The sequence below is a fragment of the Chenopodium album genome, chromosome 20 (assembly GCF_948465745.1).
Source record: "Chenopodium album chromosome 20, dcCheAlbu1.1, whole genome shotgun sequence".
In the NCBI taxonomy this organism is placed as follows: Eukaryota; Viridiplantae; Streptophyta; class Magnoliopsida; order Caryophyllales; family Amaranthaceae; genus Chenopodium; species Chenopodium album.
The window spans coordinates 4,287,164-4,299,239 of NC_137853.1; the positions used below are offsets into that span (position 1 = coordinate 4,287,164).

Here is a 12,076-nt window from a genome sequence, read left to right on the forward strand (position 1 = left end):
AGCCCAAGAATATATTATCCAGCTTGGACATTTACCAACCACCACAAATACGGCAGCTTTTAACAACCAATCGCACATACTACGATTTTTTTTTTGGTAAGGTAAGAAAAAAAGTAAAGAATAAGGATACTAGGATTTTCGTCTTTATTAGTTGACACGATTTCACTTTTGATAATACCTTCTCAGTCCCATCACAAACTCTTAAATAAAACGTATGTTCAGTAAATTACTAAACATCCATTGTAAAGTGATACTAAAAGGCGCAAAAGTTACATTAAAATGCACAAAAGTTACTCTGACATATATAAGAGTTATTTATGCTTCATTGATAAATTTGACAAAAGTGATACTAAATTTGACAAAAGTGACACTAAATTTGACAAAAGTGAACTCGATGTACAGTATATTACTGAAAACCGGGTGTATACAAAAGTGATTGATGTCCCATAGTATTACACAGTCAAACATTACATACATGTCAACGCATTAGTTTGATTTTTTTTATATAATTAAATAAAACCTATCTAACAACATATTTTATGATAAAATCTTTTTTTTTTTATTATATTAGTAAAAAATTATGGTCAAACCCAATGCATGAATAGTGAAAAAGTGTCCAACGTCTCATGTATTATGGGACGGAAGGAGTATTTATTTAGAGTTTCTCAAATGTTAAATTACGGAGTACTAAGTTACTTATGGAATAAACATTATAAGAAAATGTCAAGAAAAACCTTTAAAGCAAGTTTTTTGTTGAGAAAAACCTTTTAAAAAAGTTTTGGCAATTAGAAACCAAATTATAAAATTTTTTATGTTAAAGACAACCAAGGTTCACATTCCGGACATTGACCTGGTTTTTTCCGGTATTGACCCCATGTACAGGTCACGCGACCTTTTTTTTTTTTTTTTTTTTTTTTTTACTAATCCCACCTTTTCTTTCTTTCTTTCTTTTTTTTTTTTTTAAATTTTCATGATTTTGAATAGTCTTTTGTAAAAGTATGGAGTATATCTTTAACCCTTTCTTTAAATATGAGCAATCACCTACTGTAGCTTATGAACAGTACTGTAGCTTATGAATAGTGAATTGCCTATTTTGCCCTGCTGCTTTCTTTCTCTCTTCTCGATGTCTTTTGCTGTTCTTGCTTTCCCCATTTTCCTTCCCATCACTCATTTGGCTCTCTCTCTCTTCCTACTCTCTTTCTCTCTCCTCCTCTATTTTCTTTCCTTCTTCAATCTCTGAGTTCTCCTCCTATCATTTACTTTGGGTTTATGAAAGAATTCAGAAATTGGGTTTTATGCTTTTTTGAGAGTTAAAGCAGGTTGAAGGTGGACAAAGATCTCGGTCTCGGTTGGATATGGTGGTTCACACGTGTTAATTGATGAAGTTACGGGTTGATGTAAGGGAAAATGATGGTGATCGATTATTTGGATGAGCTCCACTATTTCCTGTTGATCAAACCACTCACTCAGGAGGAGATCGAGAAGATGGAAGCAGATGGGGATACAACAACAAGTTCGAGGTCAAAGAATCCCAAAGGTTTAATTTTTTTTATTTTTTATTATTGCCTTTTTTCAGTTCGATTGTTAATTTGAGGGATTTTTCAAATTCGATTGTTTGTGTTTGATCTAAATCCTGGTACACACTTTCTCCTTTTATAGTTTGCATCAAATTTTAAGTTACTTCCAGATTGATAATTGATTAATATTGTTCATTTTTATTTCTGATTTGTTTTATTTTTCGATTGATCAAGGGAAATTAAAGAAGTTTAGTAAGCTGATCTGATTAACGAAGAAAATGGGTTAGAAATCAAACAATATAATCACTCTTCATAAAAGTGTTAGTTTATCAGTAATTAAATGGTGAAAATAAGAGTAATTAGCTTTATAAAAGTTTGCATTATGAGCAGTAATTTGGTGTTTTTTGATTAAATTTGGTTTCTGTATGATAAATCAACTCATTTGGAATAATAAATTTGGTAAATTTTTTGGTTTATTAGTAGTAATCTGGTGAATTTGAAATCTTAGGTTTGATTAATTTTGGCTTTTTAGTGGTGAATTTGGGGTAACAAGCTTATTACTAAATTTTGGTTTAAAGTAGTAATCTGGTGAATTGGAAGTATGGGTTTGGTTAATTTTTGCTTTTGCGTGGTGAATTTGGAATAATGAAGCATATTTGATTTTGGTTGGTCCATGGATAATTGATAAATTTTGCATAACTGGTTTGATGAAGTTTATGAGTGGTAATATGTTGAATTTTGGATTGCTGGATTTGATGAAGTTATGGTTTACAAATTGTAGTTGAAACTAGATTAATGACTTTGTCTAACTTTTGGCTTTTTACATGTTTATTGGTAAATTTGGATCATTGGGCTGTTAAAATTATTTGTGGCAATTGCTGTATTTGAATTACAAAGTTTGAGCGATTCAGAGTATGAATTAGTGTTAGTTATTTGTTGTTTGAATTACAAACTAAAATCAGCTGATCAATCAGAGTTTGCAATACTAGCATACGCTGTGCAAGTTCAAATGTATTTATCAAATATATGTAAAAAAAAAGTGATTTGTATCTTTGTTATTTGTGAGAGCTATGTTTCATGCTATTAGGCTAACCTGTTTTTTTCTTCATTTTCCTGTTATTTTTCTGTCAAGTTTTTTTTGGAGATCATTGTAATGCAGTTACATGTCTTTTCTTTATGCAGGCATGATATAGGAGAATACGTAGGCTGGTCCTGGCAAACCAAAGCACGAGCAGAGTAATGTAATTAAAATCAATATCTAGAGGAAAATGAAAATGAGTATATGCGCCATCAGAGGCCTAAAATGGGAGTAGATGACTTTGAACTCTTGGTTTTATGAGTGGCAATCATGTTGAAGATTAATATTACAAGTATGATCTCCCTGACAAATTCAAGGTTATTCATTCTCCCCTCTTTTATCCTTTTCAATTACAATTTTTTGCTATTGGTATATTAAACTTGTTAGTTATGCAAAAATTAGAAAAAAAAAATAGGATTCATTTGTTTGAAATGGAAAATGGAGGAGTCAGTTTGAATTAGACAAGCAACGGTGCCTATTGAGCTTGTCAAAGTGGTGACATTGGTTGAACTTGAATTTGCTTGATACCTTGCTTTGTGATTAAACTACCAAATTCACAAAGCAAGGTATCAAGCAAATTCATAATAATCTACTAAGCAAGTTAATTATTAGTTGTTTCTCGGTTGATTGTTGTTGTCCTAGAAATGTTTAGGCTTCGTAATTCTTCAGTGTAGTTTTGAGCAGTTATAATTATTGATTTAGGGTTTAATTTAAGTGGGTATTTATTAATTTTACTCTAAGTTAAGGGTAGTTCTTTGATTTTAGGTTTAGGTTTAGGTTCTGTAATTTCTTTCACGACGATAGGTTTTGTGATTTGATTTGGTGTGGTTTGTTGATATCGTTTGATTCTCCACTTTGTTCAGATTAGCAGCGAAAATGGTGGTGGAGGTTTGATAATGAGGAAAATGAGGGTGAGAAAAATGCTGTGGATTTATTATTTTTTTAAAAAAAAATTTTATTTAATGTATGTACACTGCTGAAATTTGAGACACACTTAGCAAGGTGGGAATTTGGTGAGCAATGCTGCATTCTTTTAATGAAGTGTATGATGTTTATTATATGATGAAGCTTGGATTCGTTAAAACTATGGACAAGTCTTATTTTGTTGAAGTGAAACTCTGGAATTCCTTAATCCCTGTCTCTTTAATTTCATTGTTTAAATATGGTGTTGCTAATTGTGATTCTCTGAATTATGGCTTAGGATAAAGGGAAAACTATTTGCAATATGCTTTCTTAAAAACCCACATTAGACAACAGCCAGAGCAATTAGATAAACTGCAGAACACAATGATCATGTGAAGAGACTGGCAGAGCAATTAGATAAACTGCAGAAAAATCTTCATGTGAAGGAGTCTTCACAGAAGCAATTGAAAGACAAAGTCCTGCTGCTTTTTATTGTTATTTGAGTAATTTCAGGGTTAACTTTTTGTTAGGATTATCAAAGCTACAAATTCAGAATGCCCACATCACTGGGATTTATATAAATTAATGCAGGAATTCTATGTTATGTGTGTAAGATAGCCTTAATAAAACAACTCATGGATTAAAATAACCTTTTTCATGATTCTGCAATTTTCAGGATTCTATACTTCAATTCCAGGTTCTTTCGTTCAAGCTTGGGCTATTGGACTCATGCCTTTGATTGATCAGGTGATTCTCTTTTCCCCTCCTTCACCTGGCTTGCCTTAGTAATCTGCATCATCCTACAATTATTGGGTCCCACCATAAACTGAAATGCTTCGAATTAAATTTATTAAATTTAATAAGCTTAATATATATTATCATTATCATATTATGTGTCTCAGGGAGAGAAAGATTACAAGATAATAGCAGTGTGTGCCAATGATCCTGGATTCCGCCTTTACACGAGCTCAATGAACTTCCTCCTCACCGCCCTTGCTGGGATTCATATTTTTTTTTTTTTTTAAGACTGTATCCTTTGCTTGTCATTTTAGACCTTTAGAGATTATTGGTCCCATTTTAGACCTTTTAATTTTCTTCCACTTCCATTTAAGGTTGCCTTCACAGAAATTATAGATAAGAAGAACGAGAATAAGAGTGATGTGGTGAATGATTTTCTGCCAGCTGTACATGTGATTGCTACCATCTAATCTTCAATGTCAGATTCTAACTTTGTGATAATAATAGACGATTCTGGAGTTCCTTTAGTTTCCAACTCTCCAGTCTCCATTGCTTTTTTCTTCTCATACTGGACATCAATAATACTTGTGTTTGCTCTGCTGTGTATGATTAGCTATGAATCTACGATGGGGAATACTTCTTATTGCAGTTCTGCCAGGGTGTACGTTTTACTGCACACATTGCAGAGGCATATGAGACTAATTAGAGTCACTTGTTTCTTGTGGTGATAATGTTATAGAATATACTTTGCTCCACTCACATCTTTAGATTTCTTGCGACAAATTAGATTTTGGGATTAAGATGATATTTTAGTATACTTTTGTTCACCTAGCAGGAAACTTGATTCTTGAATTTTGAGCATATAAGGAAATTTTATCATATGTCAGATTGGTTATAATGAGTTATTTGTTTGTTTCTTGATACCATTTTTGCAAGTTATAATCTTGTTAGACACAATCTAATCAGTGAGCTTCAATAATAAGATTTATAGAATGCATGAAATATACTCTGTTTGTATTGAAGCTAAAATGCATTATCTTTAACTTTCCCCCCTTATTATTATGTTTATATCGACTCACATCTGCAGATCATATGTGTTGGAATTATTGTTGTTGCATAGGTACTTATTATTGAATAGGGCTGTTGGAAAAGTTGGTAACTTGTTATCTTTTCACTTGCATTGACTAATAATTGTCATAATGGTTATATTTATTAGGGTCTGCTCGATTTTGGTCTTAATGAGATTGAGTGTGCCTCAACATCTAATAGTTCGCATTATTAATTTGCTTATAATATTATAACTACATCCAAAATCTAATTCTTATTATATCACAAATCAAGGAACTTAAAACACTATTTTGTATCTTTTATGACAACATATTACTTCATACATTTTTTTTATTCAAGCTTTCTTCTATTTTGTAAACAGATTGCATTTTTTTTATATTTAATAATTTTTAATTTATTCACCAATTATGTTAGGCTGAAAGATATATATACATGATTTTTTTACTATAAATAATTGATATGGTTAGATATCTAAGTTATAAATATATTATTTTATGATATTTTTTCCTAAATTTTGTAAGAAAATATTTTGAGTTTATTCTTTTTCAATTATTTTAAAAGTTTATTTTCTTACAAAAATATATTAAGGACACACCTAAAGATGACACGTGTCATTGCTAGTATGTCTTTTGTAGACTAGAACAGATACTTAAGGAAAAAACGTCCATAAATATATGATGAACATACAAACAATGATAAAACAATGACCAAAAGATAATACCGATAACTTGGGGAATCGCGCGCAACGCTCGCGAGTCCACAACTAGTACTATATAGTATTAGCAAAATACTGAAAATAGCAAGAGACTTTTCATTGCCTTAAAGCAATCTTTTATGTGAAGTCTTTGAATATGCTTAATATTACTTCGTACTTGGTAGATCAGGGTTACGAAGGACATAGTCTTAATCAACGAGCTTGGAGCACAAGTAATCTTTTAATAAATTATAAATGCATATACTTTTATCCTTTCACACCAATTTATATATTTTTTGAACAATCACATCAATATTATTTGAATCATCAACCAGAAGCATACTTTGATAGCATCAAATTATATAAACAAACTTGTATTAAGAACAAATTCAAAAATTCAAAATTAAATTACAACTTATGAAGAAAGCAGCATCAATATCCAATACATCAGCTGATTCAACACTAATTGAAGCCATTATTGGTAACCAAGACTTAGCTGAAGAAATATTACTCAGTTTATCTCCAAAATCTCTAGTAAAGTCCAAATGTATATCCAAGAAATTTCTTTCTATGATCTCAAATCCATATTTCGAACGTCGTTACTCCCTCCTTCACCCCCCTTCTTTCTCTGGCCTATTCTTGGTTCCTACAATTATCAGTTACTGCCCTGAAATCGAATACCTTTCTCTAAGTCAATATGATCATGGTCACCACCCAAATGGACCGTCGATAAGCTTTCTTACCAATCAAGGTTTCAAGATCTTACAATCTTGCAATGGGTTATTGCTTTGTTCAAGAAATTATGTTGGCAAACAACACATAACAACATATCATGTATGCAATCCTACAACGCGACAATATGTTGATCTCCCTAGGAATACCTTCATGAAGGTATATCATTTTGAGCTCTCATTAGCTTATGATCCTTTAAGATCACGTTCTTACAATGTTATTTGTGTTCAAATACTTGATGAACATCAAGGCCTATGCCAAATATCTATTTATGAATCAGTAACTGGTCTATGGATGCCTCACAATGAACTATTTGTAGCGCCTGAGGGTTTAGATTTTGGTCACGCGGTTTATTGCAATGGTAACATTCATTGGATTAAGGGCTCTAAATCTAATGGATTGTTTTTCAATATCGATACTAAATGCCTCAAATCATTGCCTGAATTACCAACGAAAGAGCATGATCTTCATCATCATCAGTATATATACGAGTACTTTGGCCATTCACAAGGCTTTTTACAATATGTTGTTACATCTCCTAGCCTACGACATTTTGAAATATTCGAGATGAACAAAGATTACTCAAGATGGTTGTTCAAATTTAGGATCGATCTTGGTGCATTGGCGTGCAAATTTCCAAGCATGGCTCGTAGGTCTCTTGGTGGCTATATTATGGACTCGAGCTATGAGTGTGATGTGTTATCAGTTTTTCGAGGACAAAATAATAATAGTCATTATAAGATTTTGCTCTCAATCCCCGGTGAGGTTATTGCCTACAATCACAAGATGAAAACTTCGTGGAAAGTTTGTGACTTGAAGGTTCGTGCTCAAGAGAGGCGCGTATGGTATAGAGTTTATTCTGCCTACGAATATTATGAAACCATTTCTCCTCTTTAACAGTGAGACCAATTCAAGTGATTGGAATAGGGTGATCTTAAATCAATGTAGACTTTGTAAATAAATGTGAAGGCTTTGTTGTTTGAAATGTAAAGACTTTGTATTTATAGACTTTGTCTTTTATAAATATTGTTACAGTTTGTAAATAAAGAGGTTACCATTTCCATTCCATAATTATTTTCATGTATAAAATTTGACCATTTTTCGGCCCAACTCTTGTTAGTTTTCTTAAAATTTGTGACAAATTTTTAAAAGGAAGATTAATAGGGATTTAGGGAGGTTTAATTTAGGAAATAGCAATGAAGCAAAAAAAAATGAAAATTTAATTTTAAGTAAGGAAGAGGAAATTCACTATGAAATCTGTACAGTAACTTTATTTCACATGTATTTATACAAAAGAATTCCAATTTGTCAGAACATATCAAACAAATAGCATAAATCTGTATATACAGTTATACAGTTGAAGTAGTCAAGTGTTTAAACTACATATATACAACCAATACAATTAGAATTAAGTTGTTAAAAAAGAAACAGGGGAAATGCTCTCAACAAAGTCATAAACTTGATAAATACCATACCATACTTTCTTCTCTTTTTCATTTTTTCTTGATTTGTATATTTGCCTGGAAGTCTTTTCCTTACAGTTATAGGCTATAACTTCACCAGGAATGGACATAATAATCTCCTCAAATTCACCATTATGACCGCGGTAAACTGATAGCACGTGACATTGGTACAGAAAATGAGGGTTTCGCGAGTTAGTCTTCATGGACATTTTTGGAAACTTCAAGGCTAATTTATCGAGCTCGATCTTACATTTAAAATCCCATGCTGAATAATCTTTCTTCATCTCGAAAAGCTCGTAGTAGTGCAAACCTTCCATGGTAAACATACAATACAAGTACCCTTTAGAGTGGCCAAAGTACTCACAACTATATTGTTCTTGTCTAGGAATCTCTGGCATATCATTTATCGTTTCCTTCTCTATGTCGAAGTATAAGCCCCTCTTCGCCCTTTTAGTCCAATGGACCGAGCCATTGCAGTATATATCACTCGTGAAGTCTATATCACGAGGAGCAGAGAATTCAGGAGCTTTGGAGGGTGTCCAAAGGTTTGATTCCGATGAATATATGAAGATCTTGTACATATTGTTCCTTGTTATTGTAAGGCCAATGATCTTGTAGTGTGGTGAAATCAAAGGATCAAACGCAAGGCTGTAATATACAGGGCTTGCAGGAGAAAAATCACCAAGGCAACTAGGAAGGAGTTTCTTTTCTTTGATTGAAGGATTGAAAACATAATGTTTTTCCCCTTTGTAATATAGCAACAATCCATTACAAGATTGTGATAGTGTGACATTAGTCATGTCTTTAAAGGGAAAAACCGGGGTAATTGACTCATTTTGATCACCAAGGCAGATGTACTCGATTTGATCATCCTTCTTAGTTCGATATTTTGGGACTAATAAGAGGCCAGAAAGCGAGGGTGGATGAAGACGATTGTACCTTGATACAAAATAAAAGCTCCTAAACAATGAGCGCCATCGAATTGATACGTCTCTAAAGCTGATGAGTGGTTTCACAGACAAGTAGAGTGATACTTGACTTACTATGTGTTCATTGTGTGCAATAGTTTCAGCTGAGTTTGTGGTGTTTGATAGTGTAGTTGAATTGGCATTCACAATTTGAGACATTTTAGATTTCGAAAATGCTCAAAAAAGAAAGTATGCACCCCTGCCTTTTATGAAATAACTGAGTCCTTCTTCATCAAGGCAAAAAGACTATTTCCACAATCTGAATAGTTCATTATCTTAAATTCATTCTTATCAAATTGGTTGAATGAGCTAATTCATGTTGTTTTCATCTCCAATAGAATTCGTTTAAATAAACAAATTGTATTATTTATGTAGATAACTTGCTGTTTATGATATGATGAAGTCATCATAATAAAAAGACTATTTTAGGAGTATAAATAATTGCAAAGTCCTCCTTTGTCTACTTCAATTCTAAAATAATGGTTGAATGAGTTCAGTGGAGAAGGGGAAGACCACCTCAGTTAATCTAATAATTAGGACTTTTTGGAGGAAGTCAATGGTTTACATTAATTTTTCCTTTAGATCATGAAATAAGGCCTTTATCACCAATTTTTCGTCCATATAGTTGGGACTTTTCAAAGGGTGTCATATTGTGTGATGATAGGTCTAATGACATAGACACAGTGCGGTGGAAATTTAAATTTTAATGGAGATCCGCCCTGCATCCGCCCCGTTTAGACGAGAATGGTGAAGGTTTGGTGAATGATGGGTGTGGTCATGCTGTCGTGTAGATGGAGATTATATAAAATTAGTACCGCTATAGGTTATGAGACAGGTATGGATTTTAGGTTGTATTCGTCCATGCCTTCGTCGTAACATATCCATCAAGATCATTCTAATTTTTATTAATTTTATATACGAAATACAAGTTTATCACTTCTATTAATTTATCCATATATATATGGGTTGTAAATTAATTTTGTACCCGGAAACCAAAAGTGTTAGCTCACTTAACGTTCCATAAGAAAATTATATCTAATCCATAAACACTAGATTAAAATAACTGTGAAGGTTACGCCATTGCGGTATGATTAGAGTCCTGTACGTAGAAACTTATAAGAGGCTAGTTTCTAGAACACTAGAACTTTCCTAATAAGGAGATTAGAAATTTCTAGGACATTAAAGTTTCCAGGCACTTCAGCAATTGGCAAGGAAGTCTATAAATAGTCACCCCTTCATTTGTGCTACGTATATAGCATTTGAGCATTGTACTTGTATTTAAGTAATCTAAGCAGGTTTAATGATTATCACCTACTTTGTACGGAGTATCAATCAAGGAATCTCTCTATACAAAAAAGTAATCTAAGCCAACTTTAAACTGTCTAAGCCTTGTTTTTTTTTTTTTTTTAATGCCATAGTTTTCACAATATTGTTAGGGTTTCTGTTAAATAAGGCCAAATTATTATTATAATTTTTTATTCAAAGCCAATTTTTTCTATTTAAGTTCAAATAAAAGAAAATCAGGAATATCAAATGTACCTTTAATCTTTTTATCCACACCATTGGCATGTAGAATTAAAAAAAAAATGTGAACATCTTTTTCAATACATCAAAACCATATGTGTAAACACAAATTTTGAATTCGCAAATAAAGGGTCAAAATAAATGCAATAAATGAAATTTTACTAATTTATCAATTTTAATTATTACAATCTCTAATATGATCACTGATTCGATCTCAATTTCAACGACACATCAATGACTTTTTTTTTTTTTTTTTGAGAGGTTTAACGTTTTTGAGAGGTATTCTTTATCTTCATTTCCTTTCTAAATTATGATGGCCTAACTTATTTATTAGTTTTAAAAATAAAAAAGATATATTTAATTGATTATCTTAAAGCATTGGAATATGGAAATTCTCCATCTGCTGGCTGGGGGATAGGCATTGACAGACTTGTGATGTTGCTTACGGGCTCAGAGAACATAAATGAGGAGTAGAGTCTACAATACTTATAGTGTACGGACATAAAATTTAAATTAAATATCAATACACAAATTCCACTTATCCTTATTTAGTTTAATGATTATCACCTACTTTGTACGGAGTATCAACCAAGGAATCACACATTATATATGAATAATTGTTAATTTGGGCGTTCATGGTGGGAAAAAGTGAAAGGAAGCCATTAAAATAGCTTAGATTGAGGGAGGATAAGTTGTATCAAAAGAAATTGATGAGATGGGGAGAGGAGGATGAAAGAGAAAGTGATGTATGATGTTATTACTCAAAAAATAAATGTAATACTACAATACCGTATTTCGTAATTACAAAGCTGTATTTATACTATATCTTACCAAACTATGTATTAACTAACTATTTAAGCTAATATTCCAACAGTATACTCCAACACCCCCTCAAACTGGAATGGGTGGATCAACCATGACAGTTTGAAACAGAGCTAAGTAAAGAGGAGTGATGATACTAAGCTTGAGTTATCAACCAAACAGGAGCTAGCAACGTAGGACCATCATGGACTGCTGAAGTGGACCAACTGAGCTTGCTTATTAAACATCACCAACATCACCACCAATCATGAAACATCATATCCTTGTGCCAAAATATCACCATCAATCATTGTTACCCCATCTGAGACAATATACCACCAACTATCCTCCAAACACACCATTATAACCATCTTCAAATCACACTACATACACCCAAAACTCCAATTAGAACCAAGAGCACAAAAAAGTCAGCTGGACCAACTGAGCGTGCACAAAAAATCTTCTGAAATGTCTTTGAAAACTTAATGTTGTCTACTTGAATATCATTTTCAAGTATGAAGAATGTGCCTCCTTCCATTTCCAGCACCCCCAACTTTCATATTACAACTACCAAACCAAATCCATCAAAC

General features: G+C 32.4%; 2 protein-coding genes and 1 long non-coding RNA gene across 4 annotated transcripts; 2 read left to right on the top strand and 1 right to left on the bottom strand.

The window, feature by feature from the left end:
• Positions 1–1,067: 1,067 nt before the first annotated feature.
• On the top strand, positions 1,068–4,771 carry LOC145599240 (uncharacterized). 2 transcript variants are annotated; one of them, XR_014103713.1, is made up of 6 exons: positions 1,068–1,537; positions 2,700–2,912; positions 3,459–3,506; positions 4,175–4,245; positions 4,401–4,527; positions 4,633–4,771. It is a non-coding gene; the product is annotated as an uncharacterized LOC145599240 (long non-coding RNA). The 2 variants fall into 2 exon arrangements; XR_014103712.1 differs by having other exon boundaries at positions 1,071–1,537; positions 4,401–4,771.
• A 1,644-nt stretch (positions 4,772–6,415) lies between these two features.
• On the top strand, positions 6,416–7,627 carry LOC145599223 (F-box protein At5g07610-like). The gene has a single exon (XM_081655626.1). The coding sequence runs from the start codon at positions 6,416–6,418 to the stop codon at positions 7,625–7,627; it is 1,212 nt and encodes a 403-aa protein (XP_081511752.1).
• Positions 7,628–8,138: 511 nt separating this feature from the next.
• Positions 8,139–9,320, bottom strand: LOC145599224 (F-box protein At5g07610-like). The gene has a single exon (XM_081655627.1). It carries the CDS (start codon positions 9,318–9,320, stop codon positions 8,139–8,141), a length of 1,182 nt encoding a protein of 393 aa, XP_081511753.1.
• Between the last annotated feature and the right edge of the window lie 2,756 nt (positions 9,321–12,076).

Bases quoted from the DNA above. Each gene is read 5' to 3' on its own strand.
- LOC145599224 (XM_081655627.1), bottom strand. From the start codon at position 9,320: ATGTCTCAAATTGTGAATGCCAATTCAACTACACTATCAAACACCACA.
- LOC145599223 (XM_081655626.1), top strand. From the start codon at position 6,416: ATGAAGAAAGCAGCATCAATATCCAATACATCAGCTGATTCAACACTA.